Source organism: Alligator mississippiensis, chromosome 8 (assembly GCF_030867095.1).
Source record: "Alligator mississippiensis isolate rAllMis1 chromosome 8, rAllMis1, whole genome shotgun sequence".
NCBI classification, from domain to species: domain Eukaryota; kingdom Metazoa; phylum Chordata; order Crocodylia; family Alligatoridae; genus Alligator; species Alligator mississippiensis.
The window spans coordinates 6,682,220-6,703,549 of NC_081831.1; the positions used below are offsets into that span (position 1 = coordinate 6,682,220).

The 21,330-nt window shown below is 44.9% G+C and overlaps 1 protein-coding gene, 1 long non-coding RNA gene and 2 other non-coding genes across 4 annotated transcripts in view; 1 reads left to right on the plus strand and 3 right to left on the minus strand.

The window, feature by feature from the left end:
• Nucleotides 1-540: 540 nt before the first annotated feature.
• LOC132252374 (small nucleolar RNA SNORA76) lies at nt 541-666 on the minus strand. The gene has a single exon (XR_009464268.1). It is a non-coding gene; the product is annotated as a small nucleolar RNA SNORA76 (small nucleolar RNA).
• A 40-nt stretch (nt 667-706) lies between these two features.
• LOC132252081 (uncharacterized) lies at nt 707-1,112 on the minus strand. The gene is made up of 2 exons (XR_009463793.1): nt 977-1,112; nt 707-785 (listed from the first exon to the last, which is right to left on the minus strand). It is a non-coding gene; the product is annotated as an uncharacterized LOC132252081 (long non-coding RNA).
• LOC132252368 (small nucleolar RNA SNORD104) lies at nt 864-929 on the minus strand. Its single transcript, XR_009464262.1, has one exon. It is a non-coding gene; the product is annotated as a small nucleolar RNA SNORD104 (small nucleolar RNA).
• Nucleotides 1,113-2,898: 1,786 nt separating the features above from the next.
• The window catches only part of ERN1 (endoplasmic reticulum to nucleus signaling 1), a 57,031-nt gene continuing 38,599 nt past the window's right edge, over nt 2,899-21,330 (plus strand). Inside the window, exon 1 of the mRNA XM_006271235.4 lies at nt 2,899-3,055. Within this exon, the coding sequence (XP_006271297.1) occupies nt 2,951-3,055 (105 nt within the window). The 5' untranslated portion in view covers nt 2,899-2,950. The remainder of the gene's footprint in view (nt 3,056-21,330) is intronic.

Consider the following 21,330-nt stretch of genomic DNA (forward strand, 5'->3'; position numbering starts at 1 on the left):
TTAAATCCTCTTTCTAGATTTTGTCCTGAGCTGCTAACCCTAGCCCCACAACCTTCCCTCAGAGGTTCTTGCCAAAATTAGCAGTGGGATTATTCCAGGTCTCCTGGTAGAGAGTCAGGCCAACAAATCTCCTTCACCTGTGGCACAGGGAGGAGGTCATACAATTTACTGCCTGGGGACAAGCCTGCTGGTGTGTATCTCTCTGCTGGCTTGGTGTGAGTTCAGCTTCCCTTAAACAAAAGGGGGGCCAGCCTATTCCCCACTTCCATTGTACGCTTCCCTAGGTAGAGCCTCACAGCTCAGCTTGATGAGACCCACTGCTTCAGTAAGTAACCAGACAACTGGCCTTTAAGGTACCTGCCCTTACCCACGTGCTTGCCTCTCCAGGCACGGGCAGGACACATCCTGCCACAAAGCTGTCCCTTCCCGGGCTCCAGCACAGAGCAGCTAAGCCCCACTCTGTCGGGGGGTGCAGGTAAGTGGTTCCCCCCCCCCCCACAAAGCCTTTCCCCTGCTGGGCGAGCCCCCGCCCCGAGCTCCCCTTGTCGCTTGCATTTAAAAGCGCCGCCGGGATGAGCCGAGCGGCCCCAGTTATGGGCAAGCGGGTCCTGTCGCACCGCGGCTTGGCCGGGCGGCCACGTGGCTCGGCCGGCTCCACGGCGGTGCTGGGCGGCGCGGGACAGACACACACACACAGCCACACTGCTCCGCTACGACACGCCTTTATTGACTGCAGCTGCTCCGCACCCTCGCTCCCATCCGGTCCGGTCGGGTCCGGCCGCGCCCTGCCGAGAAGAGCAGCCGGGTTAGGACGGCCGCAGCCCACCCCGCCGCTCCCGCAGCACCGCCCCCTGCCCGCCCGCGCTCAGCCCAGGTTTGGCTTCATCCGCATCAGAAGTCTAACACGTGCGAGTGGGAATCATCACAGCGCGCCCGGCCCGGCCCGCACCGCCCCGCGGCCCGCCACCGAACTCACCCCGACGCCAGCCCCGCGCACAGAGGCCGGGCACCCCCCCTCGCCCGGCTTTTCTACCCGGCCCCTCGCTCCCCGTCCAATGGGGCGGCAGCTTCGGGGCACGTGACGGGCGTTCGGAGAAGGGGGCGGGGCGAGACTCAGGGGCTCGCGGGAGCTGCAGCTCGCTTTTGCCTGCGCTTTGCGGCCTGTGCATGCAGTGCGCGTTATCCTGCAGTGTCACGGTGCTTCTTTAAACCGGTTTAACCGCACGTGTGCGCTTTTGTGGTTAAAAGCGGCTTATCCGTGTGTGTATGTTTGTGATTGTAATTAAAAGCAGTATAACCTCGTGTGCGTGTGTATGCATTTGTGATTAAAAGCGGTTTAACGGTGCGTGTGTGCATGTGCCCAGGAGAGGGAGTCGGTCACTGACAAACCTCCAGGGGATGCTGGGAAGAAAGGGAAGTCACATTCCCCACTAGCCTGGCTCCTCTTTTCTTGCTGGTGGAAGCTGATAATACTGGGCAAGCAGGCTGGGCTGCAACAGAAGGGTATGTACTCTGCATTTTTCAGGGATGTATTTGGTAGCCGTCTTGATCCGAGACAAAAAGAAATGCAAAGCTCTCGGTTCAGAGCTGATACCTTTTATCAGACCCATTAAAATGTGGCAAAAGAATTACCTTTCTTTGCAAGCTTTCAGGCACACCCTTCTTCAGGCTGGGGGGGGAATTAAAGCTGGTAAAAGTCCCCTTAGGTAGAAAACAAACTTCATTGTGCGCAGAGGAAGCTGAAGGTGGATGTCTGTTCCTTTGGGTCCATGAGAGTCCACTTCAGTTTCCTTTGTGCAAAATGTCTACCTAAGGGGGCTTTTACCATCTTTAATTTCCCCCCAGCCTGAAGAAGGGCGCGTGTGCCTAAAAGCTTGCAAAGAAAGATATTTTTGCCATGTTTTAGTTGGTCTAAAAAAAGGTATCATCTCTGAGCCATGAGTGCTAGAGTTCTGCATGCACTCAGCATATGGACTTTTACGACCTAAAGCATGAGATCCCAAAACAGTAAACTACCTGCAATAAACCATGTATCAGTACGGGAAAGCTGAAACCTTAGTGTCATTTGAGGGGCCTGGGCATCTTAAGGATTTAAACCCATGGGTTAGATCAGTGGTGCTCAACCTTTTTGGTACCTGGACCCGTTTGTAAACGTCAGTGGCCAGTCCCGACCCAGTGCCCCTCACTCCCAACCCGCTGTCCCCAGCACCCCAGGGGGACCCAAGCAGCCCCTCTCAGGCTGGACCTCTGCCAGCTTGCAAGGGAAAAGCTACAGTTTCCTACGTTTTTCTCCTTTAAAAGAAAATTCATTTTTAAAGTTGGTTCATGACCCTTTCATATATTCTTGCGACCCTTACCCAGGGGTCGAGAAACGCTGGGGTGGATCACCACCACCTCTCATCCGAAGACTGCTTTGAAAGGCAGCTAATGCCAGCGTGGCTCTGCGAGGACAAAGACCTGTTGCGCAGCTCCCACGGCAGTGCCAGTCCTGAACAGCAAACACGATCTCGCAAGGCCAAGCTAGTGCTGTGCACAAGTGGGAAACCTGAAGCGAGTGACGTGCAGATCCAGTCGCCCGCTCAAATTTCTCCCATCTGAACCTCCTGCTTTGCTGGCGTTATTTTTATCCGAAGAGCTTGCAACTGATTTATGATTCACAGCATAAGTATTTTTTGTTTTGTTTTTGCACTCGAGACTTGCTTATAGCAAGGCACAGCGGTGTCACCCTGACTTCCTCGCCCCCTTTGCTAAGCACATCAATCCCTTTACCTTGACTTGATCTACTTATGAAAATAAGAAAACTTCTAGGACGAGGCCCGGCCGGCCCGGGCACTGCTGCAGGGCAGGCCGCCGCCTAGAACGCTGCCCGCGGGTGACGTCACGGTCCGGCCCCGCCCCCCCGCCGGGGCCGGCCACGCTTCGCCGCGGCTCAGGCAGGGAGCGCCGAGCCATGGAGCGGGGCGGCCGGGCCCGACACCGCCACCGCCACCGACACCTGCCCCGCCTGCTCCTGCGCCTCGGCGCCCTGCTCGCGCTCCTGCCGCCCGGACCCGCCGTGAGTGAGGGGCTGCGGCCGGGGGGGAGGGGTGTGTGAGGGGACTGTGAGGTGGGGTGTGTGAGGGGGCCCAGAGTCTTGGGGAGGGATGCGGGGGGCTGTGAGGTGGGACGTGGGGGGCTGTGAGGGGGCCCAGAGTCTTGGGGAGGGATGCGGGGGGGCTGTGAGGGGGCCCAGAGTCTTGGGGTGGGGGGAGGGGGCCTGTGAGGTGGGGTGTAGGGGGGGCTGTGAGGGGGCCCAGAGTCTTGGGGTGGGGGAGGGGTGCGGGGGGCTGCGAAGGGGCCCAGAGTCTTGGGGTGGGGGAGGGGTGCGGGGGGCTGTGAGGGGGCCCAGAGTCTTGGGGTGGGGGAGGGGTGCGGGGGGCTGCGAAGGGGCCCAGAGTCTTGGGGTGGGGGAGGGGTGCGGGGGGCTGTGAGGGGGCCCAGAGTCTTGGGGTGGGGGAGGGGTGCGGGGGGCTGTGAGGGGGCCCAGAGTCTTGGGGTGGGGGAGGGGTGCGGGGGGGCTGTGAGGGGGCCCAGAGTCTTGGGGTGGGGGGAGGGGGGCTGTGAGGTGGGGTGCAGGGGGGGCTGTGAGGGGGCCCAGAGTCTTGGGGTGGGGGAGGGGTGCGGGGGGCTGCGAAGGGGCCCAGAGTCTTGGGGAGGGTTGGGGGGCTGTGAGGGGGCCCAGAGTCTTGGGGTGGGGGGAGGGGTGCAGGGGGCTGTGAGGTGGGGTGTGGGGGGCTGTGAGGGGGCCCAGAGTCTTGTGGTGTCAGAAGGGCCTGGGGCGCTGCCCACCTTGGCGTCAGAGCGCCGAGCAGCAGGGCTGTGGGGAGCAGCCCCGTGCCCCTTGGACAGTGCCCACTGCCGGGGTCCCCCTGCTCTGCAGGTGGCCCAGGGAGCAGGGAGGGCCCCTGGGGCTGGGGTGACCTGGGGATATGCAGAGGAGGTGTCCGAGGGGTGGCGACAGAGGTTGAGGGCTGCATCATCCCTCAGCGATCAGGGCGCTGCCATATGGTGGCACTGCTAAGAGTTGTCTCGACATGTCTCTGCCACGGCTTCTGGCATCATCCCACAGCGCTCAGGGCACTGCTGTGTGGTGGCACTGCTAAGAGTTGCCTCGACACGTCTCTGCCACTGGGTATTGGTAGCTTCTCCGTGAATGCCCTGCAGTGTCTGTGTCCACGCATGTGGGTGACGCCTGACAAGCGCTTCTGTCGGACACCTGCCGAACGCACAGCCTGCTACAGCGAGGTGTAACGGCACCATATCTCGATAGGTGTTGCACGGGAGCTCAGAGCAGGTTTCAGAACCAGAAATAGGTTGGACTTGGCACAGGGCAGGTGGGTGCTGCTCGGAGAAGCAGCATCAAAGCCAACGGCAGACAAAATCTTCTAGAGGAGCTGGCGTGAAAGCATTGCTGCTCAGTCCCTTTGCGCTTCTGTTGCCTGCTAAACATGCACGTAGGGGTTTGTAGCACACGAGGGACTAGATGCGGAGGGCGCAGCACAGTCCTGATGGGTGAAGGCAAGCACACAAACTGCTGCCTCAGAAATCAAGGGTGTGCTTGGACTGGGCATAACCAGGCTAGGAGAAATAATGGAGCCGTGGGCAGAAGAAGAGCCGGCATGCTGAACAGATCTTTTCACATCAACTTTCCATGTCAGATAACTTGTGGTTCAGAGCCAGCTCATTTTAAATAAAGAACTTTTTAGCAATTACAGTCCAGTCTGTGTGTGTAGATGGCACCTCTATTCTACCACTAAAAAACGCACTCAGACACCCAAGGTTATGGTGAAAAAGAAAAGCTGCAGCTGGCACACAGTTCTTGGTATCTGAGTTATACCTCCATCTAGCACAGGGAACTTAGGCTATGCTTTTTTAAGCAAGTATAATGGATTGTTTGTTGTTCACCTGAGAATGTGAGGTTAATAAATGGGGTTATAATTCAGGTTAAGCAAACATGGAGGCTTTCTTTTTCTCTATTTTAACAGCTCCACTCCTCTTTCAAAAACAAACTTAGTCAACAGCGAAACTCTAAAGTGTTTAATACTTTTGCTCATTTAGAAGTGCAAAAGTTAATAGCACGCTGTCGCAATAAATTATCTTAAAATCTTTACCTGTAGTATAAATACTTTAGGTGTTAACAGGGCAAGAGCTTAAAGAAAGAATCTGAATTTCAACATTTCTAATGATTTTAATGTTGATAGTTTGTGCTGAATCTTAGGGAAGAACGTGATTATATAATTTTTCCAAAGAAGAAAGAAATGTAGATTTCTATTTATGTTGGTTACTTTTGTATTGTGCATAGCCTGGACACCAAGTTTTGTTCCTTAGCATGCTGGATGTGGGTTTCAGATATTGCAGAGGAAATCTCTAAATAATCTCTCCAACCTGCAGTGTGTTCTTAGGTGAAAAAAACAAAAAAATGGCTGATTGATGATAAGTTTTGTAAAATTCCCAACCCCAGTACCAGAAAAGCCTGGTTTTCTTTGAGCATGCCAGAGTCCCTATTTTAAATGAAATATGGTAGAATTACACTTATCAGCAAGCCTCACTTAATATTCAGTGTTGAAAGTCACAGCACTGGTGGCCTCAATTTTGCATCATAATTTGCTTGGGTAGAGTGTAGGGTATCCCAACCAAAGGGATGAGGCACTGCACGAGCACAGTACTTTGTCTGCTCTTGAAGGTAACAGTGCAGGATCTTGAGCTACAGTTAGCATACCATTCACGGGGTTTGTACATGGGAATTTATAACACAACTATAACAATTCTTTTCAGCCTAGAACTTGGCACTTACGATCTTGTCCAATTAAAATTTTTTCATTTGTTTTAGCAGCTGTCTGTATTGACACTGAGGACTGTTGATTTTGGGGATTGAAGTGAAACTTCTTTCCTTTTCTCTGTTCCTCAGAAATGTAAAATATAGATTACAGGGGTGCAGGTTGTAGCCGTGTTGGTCTGAGGATATAGACAGACAAGGTTCTGTGGGTGAATCTGATATCTTTTATTAGACCGATTCAAGTAGTTGGGGAAAAAAATGTCTTAGCAAGCTTTTGGGTTTAAAAACCCTTCATCAGGTTGAGGAAGCCCGTGCATTTGGTGTGTGCTCTTCCTGGATGGAATGAATAATAAAGAAGCCAGAGGCTGGGCTTGTATGCATGCATATATATATTTGTATTTGTATTGTATGCATGCAATTATATCTATCCATCTTACCTTAACAAATCGTAAGAGAGGTGTATAAACCATATACTTAACCTGTGCTGAAATAGTTCTTAGGACGATCTTTCTTCCTGATAGCTAAAGAATATTATAAGACAGTGTGTTGAGTAATCATTATTGTTCTGTCCCTTTGGATATGTATAACTTAAATCTCTATCACACACAAAACACCTGTAGTAAAAGAACATTGTTGAAATCGCCAAGTCAATTACTGAAAAATTGGGAAATGCAAGAACTGTTTTCTCTTGTGCAATCCTTATTTGGTGATGTATATGCACAACAACCCTATTTTTAATTACATGAACAAATATTTTTTTCTGCAAGGTCATCTGCCTCGTTTAGTCCATATAATGGGCCCGCTCTGATCATGAATCAGGGTTGTATAGTGCAAAGACAGCTGAGTGAAGGACCTTTTTTATCTGTTGTAGAAATTGAAAACACAAACTTTTCATCCCATTGGCTCTACAATGTTATCAGCCTGGTTGGAATGTCTAGATCTACATCACATCCTCTTTTTCTATCCTTCTTCCCAGACCTGTGCCGCCTCTTTCTCTGATACGTCCTGGTCCCCTAGTCCTCTCTCTTCTTCTCAGCCAGTCCCAATTTCTATTATTCAGACTTCTCAAACCAGCCTTCCTACCCAGGCCATTCCAGTTCATCTCGTGTCTCCTCTTTCATTTATCTCTGTCCCCCATCCTGGCCTCCAGTTGCATCCCGTGGTCTCCGTTTCAACTGGTTCTTAATCCCAGCTCCTCTCCCCCCACCCCCCCATCCCTCCTCTCCCCCCGCCCTCATCCAGCCTCATCCAGTGTGCCCTGTACTTCTTCTCTAGCTTCTCTGGCTCTAGCCTCTTTGTCTAGATCAGTGGTTGTCAACCTTTTTAGACTTTGGGCACCTGTCAGAAACTGTCAACTCTTAGTTTTCACACTTTTTTTCAAGTATGGAAAAATAATAGAGTAATTTTTCCTTTGCATAGAACTTGCATCACAACAGGTCAGTATGTTTTTAACACTATGTATTCCTGTCTGAGATCTCTGGATTTATCTTGTGAATCATGTTTGCACACCAAACATTGTGTGACATCCCAAGGATCTCAAAGCATCTCAGGGTGCCACAGCACCCTGGTTTAGAATCACTGGTCTAGATAGTCCCACTTCTTCTCATATATTCTTGCAGCTCCTGAGATCCATCTCCTCTGTCTTCCACTATCCCTCTGGTTCTCAGTCCCAGACTCCTTGGCCAGCCAGTCCCTGCCATCCTTTGGCTCATCATCTGATCTTAGGCTCCCCATGCCCCCATTTCCTTTCCCAGATCTTAGTCCCCTTTCCCAGCCAGTTGAAATTCCCCCATTCTCAATCCCAGTCCCTTTACCTAGCTAGCACCAGTATCTCCCATTCCTGCCCCGCCTAGAATTATAATAATTGGGCAGAAGAGGTCACCTAGAACTGTTAATGTCACTTGAGTAATAAATACACATGGAAAGGGCTGTCTGGAATGCAGTTCTTGGTATTTTTGTAATACTTCAATAATGTGGAAAATATGAAAACATAGAAAACAAATTGCCCATATAATTGGACATCCATAGACGAACATTAAAAAAGTAACGGGGACATTGTGTTGTTGTGCAGTCTGTATTATGAGTGAAGGAAAATGTTTCAGCTCTAATTTCCCAGCCTTTCTCATTTTGTATCACAAATTTGCCTGTAATTTATTTGATGTACTTATGAAGGGCTTCTTTTTCTAGCTTTTCCTGGTATTCTGTCATTGTTAAGGTGACACACTGAGCATACTTGGAATTACACAAATAATAAAAGGTAACACATTATAACTGAGTGACCTCTCAGCTACACAGAGAGCAGGGCAGTAGGGTGCCAGTTACTATGACCAGCATGGTGTTATTGAAGTTCAGATGTCTGTAATTGAAAGAAAAATTATTTTTGTGACCATTAAAAACATAAAAAGAGACCTCATCATTTTAACCCTTTTCTTGCAGTTTGTGCTGCCGTAAAACACATCCCAAGTTTTATATGTTTCCCTTTGAATATGAAGATTATGCATCTCAAAAAAGCAGCCTGTCATTGAGTATAACATTGGAGTTCAGAACATGCTCTCCTGTGGGCTGGGTGGCAGTGCTCTCCAGTAATGTACACTTAAGGTGTTACACAGGGAGTTGTAGAAATGGGGAGGTCCCAGCCTTGCTCAGAAGTTGTCTTCTAAAGCACTCTTCCTCTCACTATGTGTTATTAGTTAAATTTTAAACATGCATTAAAACCAAGGTGATGTGCTGTGAAGTCTTAATAAGAACATCTTGTCAGATTGATGTTGATTCCCATCAGTATGCATTGAAGTACAGATAAGTTTGGTAGCTCACTGTAATTACTGCATTATATTTTTTTCAGAGGAGTTTTAGAATATCTCATGTACCTAAAATTAATCCTGACCTCTGTGTCGTTGTGCAGATCATAGGAAAGTAGGGCTGGAAGGGATCTCATGAGGTCATCTACTGCAGCCTTCTGCTCAAGGCGGGATCATCCCTGACTAAACCATCCCAGCCAAATGTCTGTCTAACCTGCTCTTGAAGATATCCAGGGATGGGGGTTCCACAACTTCTCTAGGTAGCCTCATCCAATGTTTGACCACCCTCATAGTCAAAAGGTTCATAGTTTCATAGTTGGTAGGGTTGGAAGGGACCTGAGCAGATCATCAAGTCTGACCCCCTGCCATGGGCAGGAATGAATGCTGGGATCATATGACCCCAGCTAGGTGATTATCTAGCCTCCTTTTGAAGACCCCCAGGGTAGGAGCAAGCACCACTTCCCTTGGAAGTTGGTTCCAGATCCTAGCTGCCCTGACTGGGAAGTAGTGCTTCCTGATGTCTAGCCTGAACCTACTCTCGATCAACTTGTGGCCGTTATTCATAGTTACACCAGGTAGTGCTCGGGGGAACGGCCTCTTCCGTTCCCCGCTGGTCTCCCCTGGTAAATTTATAGATGGCCACCAGATCCCCTCTCAGCCTTCTCTTGTGGAGGCTGAACAGGTTCAGGTCCCATAACCTCTCCTCGTAGAGCTTGCCCTGCTGCCCCCTGACCATGCAAGTGGCCTCTTCTGGACCCTCTCGATGCTGGCCACATCCCTCCTGAAGTTCTTTGTAATCTATAACCTAAGTTTCTTCGGCTGCAGTTTGGAAGATGCACTATGCAGATGTATATATCCTCCTACCCATCCTGACTTTGGTGTTATTGTGAATATTTGCACAAGTTCTGCTTTCTCAGAGACCTAAGTCTGTTGCCTTTTGTAAAAATTAGTGGTGCTCAGCACTTCTCTGACTCTAGCAAGATGATGGAATCCTTTGAGAAGGGAATTCCTGTGTATTTCAGTAGAGAGACCTTATGGTCTGAATGGGCACATTCATTACCAGGCGCCAGATGGCAATCGTGGAGAGTCAGCAGTGCTCAGATACAGTACTGAAGATGCTTTAGAAGTACCCGCCAAGTAGTTATTAGAATGTATTTTAAAGTCATAAAAACATCTAATTATTTACTTTTCTAAAGAAAGTATAAAAGGGCCTTTTCTTTTTTTAAACATTATTTAAGTTATGAATAAGGCTAAAAAATATTCAGTTCATTGTACTTAACAAAGCATATTTTAATGGCTTGGTTTTACTGTGCAAAATGACTTTCAGTTCGTAGCCTAGCAGTGTAATTAGAGCACTAGCAGACAAAATCAGCACAATGAATCACAGGCCACAAATGGTAAATATGCCAATAATTCACAGTACCGCACAAAAAACTCTTCTAAAGCTTATTTTGCTCAGCTCACATCTTCCATGTTAACTTAAAAACACACATTTCCAGTTGTACAAGTTGTTACAGGCCTTTGCTATAGCTAGGCAAGTGCCTGGCCTTCCATGGTACCATCATTTTCTTAGAGTATCTTTAAATATAAATGTGCCATCTGATGTTGCATTTCATTAAGTAAATGAGAGTTTGGGATGCATAAGGAATGCATGATTGGCCCTCAGTTGATATGGGTCCCTAGTTTGTGTGTTTTGCTTGCAACAGTTTTGTTCTTTAAACCAGGCTTTGAGAACCTGCGAAAGTTTTAGTCAAACCAGCAAAATGTCAGCATTTTTATTGCACCAGATGTTACATGCTGAGTTTGGTGCAGCTGTATGTGCAATCCCTTTCAAATACTTTCTTATTGAAAAGAATCAAAATAGGAGACAGTCATTTGCTAGTAACTCATGGCATTATGATTTGTGTATTGGCACACTCTTAATCTGTACGGAGTAGGTAGCAATGTTCTTACAGCTTGCTGCTAGCTTGTAGGAGTCCTGTCTCCTGAGCTTTAGCAACAAACAAGAAGTGTTAAGTGCCGTTAGGGTGATGGACTATTTTCTGTGTTCTTAGCTGACACATGAGGAACTCTGTGATAACTACCTCTTGTCACAGAGCATATTTCTAGGTTACAGAACTAAAGTAAAGCCTCAAGAAACTGATGGCCTGATTTTTGCAAAGCTGCTCTTTCCGCTGCGTTCAGTGGGATTTGTGGGTGCTCAGCACTGCTGAGATACAGGCCAAAGACTTTAAACAAAGATAAATTAATAGGGAAAGTAATTCCTATAGGAATTAGATCTTATTAAACCATATTTTCTAGACAAACATCTCTAGTCATAAGATTTGAGTACTGGAAATAGGACACTGCTCTGACAACCCAGACGGAACTTGCAAATGTTGGAGTGAATAATGGATATTAACTTCTTTAATATTCACTCTGCAGATATATACATAAATATATCTGAACTTGTAACACAACTTTACACTCGATTCATTTGACACTTAAGTTATTCTGGTTTTCAGTCATTTTTTTGCAGGTTTCTAAAGCTATCTCCATCAAAGATGTGGTGAAAATGGAAGGAGATGAGGTTTATTATGCTAGAGATGATGACTGACACTTAAAAATTCCATTATATATACCACTACTGCAATATGCTGATCGACATTCAGCATTTACAAGTATTTGTTGAAGCTCAACCCAGTAAACACTTGAAGAATATTAACAAATTTTTTTGCAGTTAAAATCAGAAAATCATCCCAAAAAAGGCTATATAATTGTATTTACCACATCTTTTGTGTACCTTTACCACTTCGGTGGAAATTCATGGCTAGCAAGGGAAAATTATGATGAGTTTCACAGAGGATGGTTTCTGAGGGAGGCATGACAAGAGGTTCATAAAAGACAAGGGGAGACCTAAACCTGTGCTTCTATGCTGCATGTAATCTTTTCTGCTGTTCACTAAGCTCCCCTTAGGGCAGGGGTGGGCAAAATACGGCCTGCAGGCCAGATCCAGCCCGCCAAGCCATTCTATTTGGCCTGTGGGGCCCCTCTAAAAGACAATTATTATGGGCCCATGGCTGCCTCTCTGAAAGACAGCAGGACGTGCAGGCTTTCAGAAGTCGTGTACCACCAGGCTGGGTCAGCTCTGTGCTTTTACCTCTGTGGGGTTCCCAGTACTCCAGCTGGGAGCCCCACGTGGAGGCATGGAGCTGGCCCAGCCCAATGGCACACAGCTCCCTCTGGCTTTGTGCACCTTTGGGTCGAGCAGGGCTGGCTCCGTACCAACATGTGGGGCTCCTGGCACTGCAGGCAGGAGCTGTGTGCCATTGGGGCAGGCCAGTGCTGTGCTTCTACATGCAGCTCCTGGGACTCAGCCAGAGCCATGCGCTCCTGGTGGGCTCCGCCTGCTGCAGACCATGGATACCCCAAGGGCGTGCCATCTGCTGCTGCTGCCTCTGGCAGTGGGGGCTATGCCCCATGGGGGGGCATGTAGTGGGGGCCCCCTCCATGCACACACCCTATACCTACTCACAACCCTCCCCACACACACACACACCATGTCCAACCCCCCAGCCACACCCCACACATTCCCCCACACACAATATACAAGAGCAAGACTTTATTTTGAGCAATTATGCAGTCATCTCTATATATAATACTCAAACACATATAAATCAGGACAAAAATGTTTTTTGATATAAAATTAAAATATGTTATAGTAGTAATATATGTTTGGGGGGTTTTTTTGGTTCTAAGATGGCAACCCCCCCCGGAGTACTTCCAAGGGCAAGGGGAGGAACTTCCAGTGGCAAAGGTCAGGAGTTATGTGGCAGGATTTCTGCTCCCAAGATAGTGACCAGGGCGTGAGGCACCTGTCAAGGGGCAGTGCTACCTTTGTGGTCTTTTGACAGCTCACCAAAAGTTGTCAAGTGGGCCTTCAACTGAAATTCTTGTCTACCCCTAGCGTCGGGCATAGTTTTGTAGTGCAAGTTCACATCCTCCCATGTCCCTGTGGCAGTGCACTATGCTAAATTTCCTTGGCTTAAAACTGATTTGAAATTAAAATCTTGATCCAGTTTGTGCTGATTTACAGATTTTTAGGCTCTAAGTGGCCTTATGCATTGTGCAACTCCCCTCAGTACTCGGGCTTATGTGGGCTTTATGTAGAACAGTTTGTCCCGTAAGGTCATCCAAAAGTTGGGCCTGGATTCTGTAACAGTACAAGCTTTCATAATACCAATGAAAAGTTTTCTGGTTTTTGTACAACAATCTGTGTGATTTAAAAGACGCCAAGTGAACAGATACTTTGGAGAACAAAAGCTTTTCAATCTTTGCAACCTGGAAATTTCAGCCTTCAGCTACTGTTGAAGTGAAAATGACGCATCCGTTTTTATTGGGCAGTCAATGTGTGGTACAGAACCCAACCAAACAGCATAAATAATGAGAAGTGAACGGACATGTAAGTAGTTTGTTTCAATAATCCATTCATGTTTACTTATATCTACAGACCTAAGTTACGGTGAGACTGGGTTTTTTGCTGCCTGCTTGCAGCACAGAACCGATTTCACGGCAGCCCTGCTGGTCTCCACTGATTAGTAAAGGGGCCCCACTGGCCCTGCCCCTTGATGCTGATTAGCAGAGGGCACCTACATTCAGTCTACCTCACTACCATTTTTTTGTTTTGTTTTGTTTTTTGGTTGATTTTGCGTGAAATTGTGCCCAATGTCCGCGATTACCAGGAAATCTGACAACGCTGTTTTTCACGGTTTCTGCAAAATCCACAGACTTATGATTTAGGTAGGTCGCTACTTGTGTCTTATGAAGTGGTATAAATATTATTAAACCAACTTGCTTCTCTTACTTTTTACTAACAGCATATCCTTTGTTTCAGGTTTTGTAATGCAACTTTCTTAATTTTTTTGTCACTTGCTAATTCATGACTTCAGTCATTGGCAATGGATTACTCAATTTAAAAGCCTCAGATGCAAAATATTGCACTTTTTAATAATTAAAATTAATTGATAATTCTGAATTACTGAAAGAGTACCATGTACTTATGAATTTTTAATCTGTTAGTAGGTTGGTGTAACAGGGTAGTCGAAGTAAAGAATCTGTTGCAAGCCTAAAATATTTGACCTTGCTTCCGGGTTTGGCTAAAGGCTTCCAAAATTGCACCCTTGATATGTAAAATGGTAGCTGCAGTGCATAAGAATTACCTCATCAACACACTTTTGGTGGTTTAATATAAACAAAAAGGCTTTGGAAAGCAGGAGATCAGACATGGGAAATGAAAAACAGTTTTAAAATAAGATAGTGGGGAAGAGGTGATAGAACAAGGCTTCGGAGCAGGGAAGAACTATGGCTTAACAAGAGCATGCTAAAAAGCAAGCTGTGTGAAGCACTAGTACAGTACACAATCATGGGAGCAGACTCTGCTGCCAGTTTTATCTGTGCATCCTCGTTGCTTTTAATTCCTAGTGGGGTTGCTGGGGTATAACAGCAGAAATTGGTCCTCTTAATGCTAAAAATAAGTTCTTCAGTGTAGGAAGTTTCTTAGTTGCCTTTACAACCTAATAATATCCCTTGCAGTTCCTGTTTGAGTTCTGGGTACAGAAGTGACTAGTACTCAGTTGTGCAATGTCCTAGGTTGCTGTGTGCCAACTTCTAAATGACTAGATCCACTAAAGAATTTGGCACACTTGCTCCTTGAGCTTTTAGTTAGATCTCAAGCATAACAACAACCTGTCTGGTGTTTCGGGGGAGATTAGCCAGTTGTAGCCAAATGAATTGGAAGCAGTTTATTGTGCTGGGCTTGATGCCCAGAATGAAAACGTACCACGTTAATGTCAGAAAAGGCTGTGTTGCCTCGAACTTTGACATCAACAGCCTTTCACACAGATTTCTGAATTGGAAGATATGTAAAAGCTAGTCTGCCATGTATACTAAGAATATAGGCAGGTGCTAAATAAAACTTTCTTCAGCACTATTATTATTTTAATTAAGGAATTTGAACAGGGTTAGATTGGTGTCCATGGAAACTAAAACACCTGACTTACCCACAGAACAGCCTATGAAAGAAAGGTAAATAGTACATGTTGAAAACCATCTGGGATGAGAGTGCACACTATTGGTAGAATTTTATGCTCTATTCAGTATTGAGACCTTGCTGTGATGGCCCTTCTCATGCATTTGCCTGGTTATGATCTTTTCCCCTCCTCTATCTTTAAATTCACTAATGATCTGGGGGCTAAAAGTGGGAAAAAAAACATGCTCCCATATTTGCAGTGTGTGCAGAAAGAACTCTTTCCACACTGAGTACTTTTCATTTGTTCCCACATACTAGCAGTCTTGTAAATGTGCTGTCAGGTTGACAAGTATACTGGTTATTCATGTCCCACCAGCAAGCCTAGCTCTCCTATTTATTTCATAATTCCTGTAGCCGGGATAGGAATGACAAGCAGCTTTGCAGCTTGTCTTTTTTTGTTGAATTGTACACAAAAGTACACCACCCAAACCTTGTATTTTATTTTTTTTTTTGATTTAGACACAGATTGGTTCCAAATAACTATTTACTGTGAGTGAAATCCTAAGGATGGCTTTTGAAGTCATTTCAATAGGCAGGCATCTTGTTGAGTATGCACGTAAGTTGGCTTTGAGATGTCCTCTGTCAGACTGTACCTGCTGCATGTCATGTACATGGTGGCTGCCGCAGCCAGGGTGAATTCATTTATATCAAATTATTTAAATCTTGTTTTTAAATTGGAAACAAGGAAGCCTAGATTTAAATAATCAATTTGAATCATGGTTTGCTTTTATACTTTTTAGTCACCTTCTTAAAGAAATGTTGTTTGGTTGAAAACAATTCATCTGTGTTGGTTGGCAACTAAATATAGCCCTTACACTTAATTCAGTGTTTCTTTTGGCTAGGTAGGAGGATTTACTAAGAATACCGAATGGCACATTTCTTTCTTACTTAGTGATGGTTTATTTTAGATTGGTTCCAAACTATTTTTTAATGAAAATGGGGATTTAATTAAAATGCACAAAAAGCACATTTTAAAGTTGTTTTAAAATAGTTAAATGTAACTACCTTCAATAGACTAGATGGAGGCTGGAGTGGCATGGACACTAAGGTGCCTGGTTGACCACCTAGTGGTGGCAAGTTCAAGGCCATAGCAGAAGTGCTCATGGTGCAGCCTGTCAGATTCCAATGAATTTATGAAATCTGCTGAATACTTTGTCACAAGGACATGGAAAATGGTGGACTATATTAGATACGTAGGGAAAACAATGCCAGACATCTCAAAACATGTTTTGCACTTAATGGATTTATCCAAGAAAGTAGGATTTTTAATTAATGTTCTGCACTGGCTACCATGTCCTCCAAAGATTTTAGAACTAGTAGATGTCAGCTACTTGCACCTTGTTTTCTTTCTCCAGTCTGAATAAATACAGGTTTTCTTGCTTTTTAGCTCCTTATCAGTTTCTCAAATTTAAGTTAACTGAAATATTTAAATAAACTAAAAATAAGAAAATGTCGTCTTTGTAACGTGCTATCAAATGCCAGTTTAGTATTTCAGCAAACTCTTGCTTCCAGGTACTTAACCAGTGACTTCCACAAGATCAGTGTTTTGGATTTCTTTAAAATGTCAGTAGCAAACATACTTTTTTAAAATATCATTTTTGATTTAACATACATTTAATAGCTTATAGCACATGCTAACCTAGGTTGTCATGATTTCAAATTTAATTTTAAATAGGTTTAACTTTTACCTTTTTAATAGAAATCTGATTTTTATGCATCTTGGCAACAACACTCCTTACATAGCTGTATTAATAGAACAGGGACTAGTTTAAACAATTTTGAGCTAGACAGTTCTGTAGGCACAGCCCTTTTACCCTGAAAGCTGCAACGGGGTAGTTACTGTAAGATTAAAATTCAGGAGGCATAAAATTACAGTGTGCCATGCCAGGCATCAAGCAAAGTCCTGTTACATATCTGATGCTGTTGTGATGCCTTCCTACTTCCCTGCTGCTGTCCTGTGGTAGAGACAAGCATTTATCCAGTTTGCAGTTCTGTTTTACTTTTCATTATAAAATTTCACAGCTCTAAGGGTACAGAAGTACTTTGCTCTGAATTAATCCTCTTCCCTGTATGGACAATTCTTCTATTACTAGGGGATTCTTCAGTATGTTTGAGCTTGTGAAAGCTCATCAAAAGTTGTACTTCATCCTCTTCTTTCTCTGTGCAGTTATTTAGAGTTTTGACAAAAATGTGCTGAAATGATTTATTAGATTTTGGTCTGATCTCATGTAAATACATTTGTTTTTTCACTTGCTATTGGAGGTTGCTCACATATCTGAGGAGTCACAGAAGAGGTGAACTGACTGACTTGGAACTGGAAATCCCTAGATTAGGGGTAGGCAATTATTTTGGCTGGAGGGCCACATAGTGAGCTTTGGTGAGCTTTCAAGGGTCTCACACACACAATGTTTTAGAAGATACTTTAACAAATTATAGATAAAAAAACCAAATCATATTCTAAAAATCAAGTGTCTTCTATAATATATTTTAATTTTATTAAAAAAAAATAAATTTTGTCCTGATCTATGGTTATTTGAGGAGCATATATAGAGGTGGTTGCATAATAGCTCAAAATAAAGTCTTTCTCTTGTATATTGTGAGATTGGGGGGGGGGTGTCGTGGGGAGGCTGCCTCTGCACCAGGTCCCAGGAGCCAGCCGGGGGTGGGGAGAGGGAGGGAGTGAGGTTGCAGGGGGCACATGAAGCAGAGCTTGCCTGGGTGGGTACAGGTATAGGTATGGTTCGCTTCCCTGCTATCCAGCCTGCAGCACTCCACATGGGGCTGAGCCCTGCCTGTTCCCGCCCAGGGCAGCCTACATCTGCTGGCCCTGGCCAGCGTGCACAACTTCCCAGCAAGGCTGCTCCCAGTGCAGCTGTGGCTCCAACCACCTGGGTTACTGCTCGGCTCCCCCTGCATCCAGCGGCTCCTGCTCCTCCTCTTGCTGCCCCTGCTGTGCTGCTCCAGGAGGGAACCAGTAAATTGGTGGGCACCCACCTGCAGGCCAGAACCAGTTGGTGGGCTGGATCCAGCCTGCAACTGTATTTTGCTCACCCCTGCACTAGATGCTGAAAGCATCAGCTACTCTGCAGTTACAAGTTTTCTGTGGAGAATGTTGGTAGAAGACAGTGAAAGAGGCTGAAACAGCTGAATATGCCCAGTTAGTCATGTAATGAATGCAAAGGGGTATCTGTTCAACTTCTGCCGAGTTTTATTAGACTGTTTAATCTCTGCTCTTTTTTGAAATGCTAGAGCTGCTATGGGTGCAACTGTAGCAGGATAGCTCTGGAGAGTACCCACTCTACATCCATCCATCCATCCATCCATCCATCCATCCATCCATCCATCCATCCATCCATCCATCATGAGCGGGTACTCTCAGACACTGCAGATACAAGCTTCTGTTTTCTTTGATGTTCGAACCTCTGAATACCTGTAATGGAGCTCCATGCATTTCTGCTGTGCAGTGTGTGCAGGTACCCTCTGGGCTTGCAGGCAAGGAGCTCGACTGCAGCTGTTGCACCATGGTCTGATTGGTTTCTCCAAATTTCTGGAGGGGACGGATTTTGACAGCTGAGGATCTTTGCGCTCTCATTTGTCTCAATTCTCCGCCTTTTGGAAAGTGCTGCAGACCCATAATAGGTTCTGTGCCATTTATCTGGTTTTCTTACACCTAAGCGTTTTTTTTGTTTTGTTTAGGGTTTTTTTTGCTTTGATGTTGCATATTAGATTCACTTCTCAAAGGAGAGAGGAAGTGAAAATACTGTGTGGGGAATGAACTGATTTTGTAAGATAAATATTGTTTGTGCAGAGAGTAGAAGAGTTGTTCAGAAGTCTGAGATTCATCTCTAGAGTTTGAAAGGAGGTTTGTTTGCTGCTTGAGCTATTTCATTTGCATCCAAATTTCAGCTCATTATACTGTGCTTATCAAAGCTGTACCTGCAGGTTAGGTGACTACAATAGCGCCTCCATTCCCTTTCCTAACCCCCTGGCCTTCTGTTAAACAACTGCTGTGTTTCAGCCTAGAAATAGCTGCCTTTTAGCAGCTGGTTAACTGATTTATGAATACCATTTTGTTTGGGAAGTGCTTAGTATCTTTTTGAATAAAAGATACTGTCTCAACATAGAACAGGGTTTCTTACTTTAAAGAACCCAAGGAACCTTGTCTGCCATACTTTAAAAAACGCTTTTGTTTTCTACAGCAGGTTCATGTTGATTGTGTCTTGATGGAACAACAGATCCTATCTTGTCCTTCTTACAGTATGTAACGTACCCTACACTGGGAAAACTAGCATATTGACAGTTGCTTAAGAAAATAGTTTGTGCTATGAGTTTGCATGCAGGAGGAGTGATAGTTCCTTGAATGGAGATTGCATGCCTGTATTTGAGGGCTAAGCAGGTATAAGAATGCGCATCTCTTTGCAAAATGGGACAGACATGAGTTAGGCAGTAGTCTGAACAAATAAGTGGGTATGAGACGTACGAGTTGTTTAACTCAGTTTATTATTGTGATTGCCCTCTAAGTGAGCGGCTGTTGGGGACCTGTCTAAGGTTATCTCCTACAATAAGCCAGGCAACAGTTGGCAGATGAGAATGCTAGTTAATTAAATGCAGGGAGCTTGATTAGCACAGTTGGCTTATGCAGTTCGTAAATAATTCAGACTTGGAAGACATTGATTCCATTTCATAGCTTCCAGTTGAGCTTTTTAAAAATTGTGACATGCCCAATAGACAAAGATGGATCGCTGTGAACACCCCAAATTTGAGTTTGAGCCATTTGTTATAATCATTTTTAAAGAATGTTTGAACAGATTAAATAAATTCCTATTGTAATTTACAGTACAAAGCTCTATAGTTTTGCTTTGATTTAATGATTTTTAGTGCATTAAATCTGCACAGCTTTTTTTTTTTGTACAGGACCAGAAGGAATAAGCAGTGCCTAGGCTTGTCTTCTGCTTGTACAGTAAATAGAGCTATCTAGGATCTAGGCCAGGGGTGGGCAAAATGCGGCCTGTGGGCCAGATGCGGCCTGCCAGGTCTTTCTATCCAGCCCACGGGGCCCCTACAAAGTTTAGGAAATTAATATTTATCTGCTCCTGGTTGCCTGTCATGTGGCCCTCAATGGCTTGCCAAAACTCAGTAAGCGGCCCTTCACCCAAAATAATTACCTACCCCTGATCTAGGCCCCGCTATTTGTTAGTTATTCAAGGTAAAATACCTGGTAGACAAGAATAAAATGTCTTTTCGTGTCTGTTTTGTTCAAACTTTGTCAGTGTTTCAAAAGCTGTGTTAAATACTAGTGATATGGTAGTTACTTAGAATATACATTACACCCTGCAGTTGTTTGCAGGTTGAATCTGACATTTTCGAGCCTATATAAATAAACTATGAGGGAAAGTTGCTCAGGACATCCAGGGTAAGAAATCCTAGATTTTTTTTTTAATATCAAGAGCTCTTTAACTTTGAAATGGAAAAAGAGGACCTCATGCAGTTAAAAAAACTTACCCACAGTACAGTAGTGATACGCTTACATATTTTTGTGAGGTGCGATAAGATTTCTAGATGAAAAGTGCCATGTGAGTACACAGTAATGTTGTGCAAATGAAGATTATTTCCCCCCTCCCAGAAGCTAATCTACTTTGAAACAATAGATTTGCCTGTAATTTCAGTTTCTTATTTTCAAAAAACTTTTTCATGAACACTGAATGTTTTACAGTAACCTTTAAATGTTAGTTATTTGCTAACTGCACAAAATCAAAATGGCAAAAGCATTAAGAACGTGTCTTGGAAAGCACGTAGCTATGTTCTTTCATTTTCACTGCAAAATGTTGTCAGTGCTCAAGGAGAGGCACATGTACAAAACAAATATCACAGCCTAACTGACATTTTCTGTTGACTTACCTGGAGGGAAGCTAGAGTTTGAGTTCATGGGAATGAGAAGGAGGGAAACATATGCTTCCCTGTTTTATTAGTGCTGTTTATTTGCTGACTTTTTGGGCAAACCAGAAAGTTAGGTCTGGTGATGCCAGCCAAAAAGAAAATCTACTGGCATTAAACTGCACTATAGCACTAATGCTGCAGGAAAAGTCTGAAGCCTAAAAAGTAAATCCATGAGAGAGAGAGAACTATTTATGCTGTGGATATTGCACAAAGCATGTAACTTAATAATAAAAATGGAATTATAGAGGGTTTTATCAGTTTATCTAACACCGTCACTCCCAATTCTGGTTTTTCACCTGGGAGAGACAAACAGAGTATTGTCTAACAGTCAACTCCTGCATTTGATTCCTAGTTTTGGCTTCTAATGGTTTTGTAATGTTGAGCAAATGCTTTTTTCCCCCTTGGTTTACTAAACAGAATAATTGACCGCTAACTTATTTTAAACCCTAAAAGATCTGGCACATACCCTGAATGTATACCGGGAACCGGCAGATCTGCTAAATATTGGTGCTTTTATGAACATTAATAAAAGAACAAATGGGGTGTTTTTTTTCATTGTAGGCAACACAATACAATAGAAGAGCAAGATACTTTAAAGGGAAGACCTCTGCTCCGGGACAGGAAGTATAATGGCTGTGGTCTGGATAGCTAGGTGGTGCTGCATAATATTGTCCTGAAGGAGATCCTTACAATTACATTTTATGTGGAAATTG